Source organism: Atta colombica, unplaced genomic scaffold (genome assembly GCF_001594045.1).
Source record: "Atta colombica isolate Treedump-2 unplaced genomic scaffold, Acol1.0 scaffold135, whole genome shotgun sequence".
NCBI classification, from domain to species: domain Eukaryota; kingdom Metazoa; phylum Arthropoda; class Insecta; order Hymenoptera; family Formicidae; genus Atta; species Atta colombica.
In genome coordinates, this window is record NW_017259223.1 from 1,333,131 (window position 1) to 1,338,174 (window position 5,044).

At 36.6% G+C, this 5,044-nt stretch overlaps 1 protein-coding gene and 1 long non-coding RNA gene across 2 annotated transcripts in view; one reads left to right on the forward strand and one right to left on the reverse strand.

The window, feature by feature from the left end:
- The window catches only part of LOC108684538, a 2,059-nt gene extending 1,448 nt beyond the window's left edge, over nt 1–611 (reverse strand). Inside the window, exon 1 of the long non-coding RNA XR_001931641.1 lies at nt 523–611. This is a non-coding gene — a long non-coding RNA (uncharacterized LOC108684538). The remainder of the gene's footprint in view (nt 1–522) is intronic.
- Nucleotides 612–3,907: 3,296 nt separating this feature from the next.
- Nucleotides 3,908–5,044, forward strand: part of LOC108684468 (4-hydroxybutyrate coenzyme A transferase-like) — a 9,854-nt gene continuing 8,717 nt past the window's right edge. The window contains exon 1 of the mRNA XM_018188793.1: nt 3,908–4,371. Coding sequence (XP_018044282.1) covers nt 4,173–4,371 — 199 coding nt within the window. The 5' untranslated portion in view covers nt 3,908–4,172. The remainder of the gene's footprint in view (nt 4,372–5,044) is intronic.

Below are 5,044 nucleotides of genomic sequence, written 5' to 3' on the forward strand. Positions count from 1 at the left end.
GCAAGGCTTAAAACTCTCTGTTTCTGTTTCTCTTTTGCTTTAAGATGAGACGGAGAGAATTTTGTTTTAAGTACAATTTTAAGATGTCATAAGTCAATTAAAAAGACTGTATTAACATCTTAAGACATTATATTTAAGACAATTTAAAATAAAAACGGACTATGAATACTGTATCATGTTTCGTGTTTCACGAGCGGCTTTTCCTTATGAAAAATAGCTGCGTTCCATTTCACGCATGATGTACATAATGCATCATTTATTTTTGTTTAACTTTCGATAAATAAAAAGAATAACTAATGCATACGCATCATGCATGAAACAGAACGCACCCTATCTACACATCGTTCTAGACGATAGAGATTTAAGATTTTGTTCGCGTCGCATGCTTCTATTTTCTCCAATCATAGCTCCTATTCACTCAAATGCGCTCATTAGAATGAGTACAAGTTATATAGAAAGATAGAACATGTTGAAGCATGCGACGCGAACAAACCTTTAGGAGAGAGACACTATTATTCATACACATGTTATATCTCTTCCACTACAGCCAGTACTGATACTACTGGCTACTAATGAGAGCGAGACACACAGCGAGAAACGCAAAAGCCGAAAACTCGTGACGACTAACGCTGTATTCATATCGTTTGCGATATAGCGCTATTTTCATACGTGTGATGTGTGGCTCATAAATCCAGCACGGCGGCGCGGCGGTGCTGCATTCAGTTTACGCTAGAGCATGTCAATGCCCGCGTCCAATCAGGATGGGGGTCAAAGTCTCGTGGGATCATTCGAGCGGGGTCGGACGTGTTCCCTCTCGTCTCGGGTGTTGCATCACCTCGAATATATTTTTAAAAAGTGTTGCCGGCTTCAACAGTGCCATTGCATTACATTATCCGAAGTATCTTCATTCGTCTTGGCGCGCGTACGGCGATCGTACGGCATGGAAGTATCAAGCGTTCAATGTTTGAGGGAGCGCCTCGCCATTTTCGTTAGAATTACATCATCTTTTTTTTTTTAGAACTCTTCGCCCGATTCGAGGTGGTCGATGTCTTGCATTCAATTTACCTTAGTTCATATTTCGAAGACCATCAACGACCAAGTCCAGACCATTGTGAGGTCAATTAAAGAAGAAAAAGAAGAAAAGGGGTCACGTGACCAGTTTTCTCCAATTTTTTTCAAGCCCATGGAGCTTTGATACCCGTGTCCAATCCATGAACGTATAATATCTGGACGGGGTCTTTAGTGAAAGGTGAAGATTTTAGGGAGTAGGGGGTCGCCATATTGTCTGGCAACACTGATGCTGCTTTCTAGCGGCATCTAAAATTATTAATAAAGTAACTGTGGCTGGGTTCTGTTTCTTACATGCTGCATTATTTATCCTTGGACCAATTCTGTAAAGCTGGTTCTACATTAGTTGCAAGCCGATCGCAAGTTTGTTGCGACAGCCAATCTGAAGCTTGCATTTTGAAATCAACACTTCATATTGACTGTCGCAACAAACTTGCGATTTGCTCGCAACTAATGTAGAACTAGCTTAATTCGAGTGAGATCACTCACTTTTCGCACTTTCATCTCACGTGATTTTGTAACGATGAAGTAAAAATACGAAATCACTAAATTTGCCGGTGTGAGAAAAATGTGAAGTGAAACACAATCCGCGGTCCGATTCACGCTCATAATGTTTAAAAATCATTTCATTCTGTTTGTCAATTGTTAAACGAAGATAAATGATACTCATGAGCGTTGTCAGCATAAATCGGACCATGACCATAAAGTTCATTTATTTATTTCTAATTTTTTTTCAATTCTAGAATTGAAAACGGATGACGAATAAGTCGAACTTCAATTAAAAGTAAACCGTGAGTTATGGAACTGGGCCTAAACGATTTTCTACAAAGTCAATTTTATTGAATATCTCTAAGAAAATGAATATCTCTAAGCATTCTTCGTGCAATTCTCATATGTGGTTCAAAGACCTTTTCATCCTTTTTATCCAGTAACAAAATTGCTACCATGTATATTGCCATTTGATTTTATTTTTGAACTGTGCAAGATTATATATTTAACCTTAAAACTGTCAATTCAGTCGATTCAGTCGGCTGTGGTTCCTCTCTTACTCTATTTCTCAGCCTTTTTTTCTCAGATCTTATCATTCGACAAGAAATTTCTTGCCAAACAAACTACCCTGAGATTGTTCGCAATTGCACCATGATGAAAATTAGGGAATCACGCGGGGAAAATTAGGGAATGTGAGATGCCTCACATTTTCACCATGATAAAAAAGTTAGAGAATCGATACCCTTATAATTCTCCGAATGTTAAATAAGGATAAATAATCATTCGCTTCATGCATGAAACGGAATGTAGCCTGTGTGTGATATCGCTACTGAATACCGTGACGAGAACAGTTGCTTTCCATTTACATCGATTCTCAGAATTCTCATTTATGACGTCATAACTCAGTTGAATGCGCGTTCCTTTTACATTCTGACAAGTGAGATTTAATTGAGTTTTTGCCTATAATCTGCACAAGATCGAGATTGTGTGCTTTAGTAAGTTTCGTAAACTCACTTTAAAAGTCAGGTTCGAACCTGTGTTGTCTGTGATAATTATTTATCAAACTAAGCAAATAATGACGTCATTAATCTGAGTATGAACTACTCACTTCGGACTCAGTTTCACTTGTGTGCAAATGGAAAGCAACTAATATTACGCATACAAAATTTTATATTTTTCTAAAATAAAACATCAACAATGCCACATTATGTTGCAATCGGCTGTAGCAATAAAAGCAGAAAAACTAAAGAGCAAATTAATCAAGAACAAAATGTCGAAATAAGTTTTCATCAGTACATATTTATAACCTATACAATAAAATACATAAAGATTCAATATAAAATAAATAATAAAAAAGAGATTACGAGCCAATAAGTCACTTTAATACTAATTCGGAAATAATGTGAAATTAAATTTCATATAATTGAATAAATGTCTCGATCTACAAGGTCATTATCAATGTACCGATAATTACGTACAATTAAAGTCGTATAAAAATTAAAATTTTAATAATATCTAAAGCCATGTTAAAATATTAATATAAAATTCGAGACAGTATTATATATTTTATATTAATAATGTTTAACATGATTTTGGATATTAGGATTTTTACGCCTTAACTGTTATTACTTGCAATTATTATATTTTCTCTCTCTCTTTCTCTCTCTCTCTCTCTCTCTCTCTCTCTCTGGTTCAGCATTAAAATAATTTGACGTATAACCCTTTTTTTAATTACTTGATTTGTAAATGGCATTTAACAGCTATGTGCAATTGAAAATAATTTTCAGTTTATATTAAAAGAAGTAATGGATATATATTCATTACTTCTTTTAATATCAACAGAAAATTATTTTTAATTGCACACAATCGTTAAATTAACTTTGTCTCATACAAAATCCTATTTTTATGCACTAGAAATACAAATAATATCATAATACATATATCGATTTTTAAATAAAGCGCCTAAAATGTCGCCAAACAAGATGGCGAACTCTCCCGCCGCGAGGATCTCAGTCTTCTCACTAGTAAGCTAGCTTTTACAATCCATCCAGATATTCATACGTCCGTGGTCCAATCACTCCAATCAGAGGAGACGAGGATCATATGATGCAGTTTGCAACTCTCCGCTCTCTCCCTTTGAGACTCTCTAGTTTATAGCGGGGAGCATAGCTCTTGCATAACACATAACACATAAATACATAAGAAAATGAACCAATCAAATTCCTTTATTTCCTTTCTTTCCATGAAATAAAGAATTCTGATTGGTTGAATTTTTCCCCGTCTTATATACCGTCGAGCTGTTGACGCATTCTCCTTACGTCTGTCGCCTCCCACTTTCCGGCTTCCCGCGATCTGTTTGCTGTCATTTATTGAATTTCGCGCGGCAACGCGACAGTGGAATCAGTGGAGTGAGTGGAGACGTGGAGTAATGGTCGTTGCATTTTAGAGTTTCCCACGGAGGTGTATGGATAGGAGGGGTGAAGAGGTTTTTGACGCTCACTCCACACTCTTGTGAATTAATCTGAGTTAGAGTCGAACAGTGCGCCGGCGGGAGTGATTTCAACACCGGTGACAACCAATAAACGAACCAGTAGACGACGTGACCGGACGAAGTGATGGCGGGTCTTAAACATATCACCAGCCTAACAAAGGCACTCATGACGATGACGTTTCCGTCGCGGCCCTGCCTCCAGCATGCCACGAGAAAGACCTTCTTTACGTACGTAAACGAGCCGTCAATGCCGATCCCCGACAAGGAACCTTGCTGGCTGAAGACCGCCGATGAGGCCATCGAACAGGCCGAACTCGATTCAGGTAATCGATTATCTTTTCCCTTGCCGATCTCGAAATAGGTCGCGATTTCTCGGTCGGATTAACCAGATGTTAGATTACCACTCGATTTTTCAACATCTAAAACTGATTCTCTAATGTCGATTTTATTTCTTTTCATTTGATGGCATAAGTACCGTTCTATCTTTATTTATAAAATATCAAGAAGGATAAAATGACCTTTGGATTGATTTGTGTTACCAAACAAAATACATGCTATAATGATACTAAGTAAAAATTGAAACAGCGATTTGCTTTATGCAATTGGCACGAAATGTTGACGCAGCTATAAGTTATTCAAATGTGAGTCTCAATGACATGGATCTGCGTTCGTCATCTGCTAACGAGCTTTAGAAATATTTCAATCTTTAGAACTTGGCTGCAAATCAATTCTCTGGAACTATTATTATAAAATAGTTATGATTATCTGCCACTTATGGTATACTCTATGATACCAGTTATTTCTTTATTTGAATATAATTTATTTCTGTAATGTCAAATCTTCATGTTGTTGTCCATATTGTTCTCTCTGATTATTCAAGAAATATAGCCTGAAATATTCTAGACTGAATGATGAATGATGAATGAATGATTAGAATGTACATGCAGTTGAGCATCAATTTTCAAGAGCGGCCTACTATATATATATATATATATA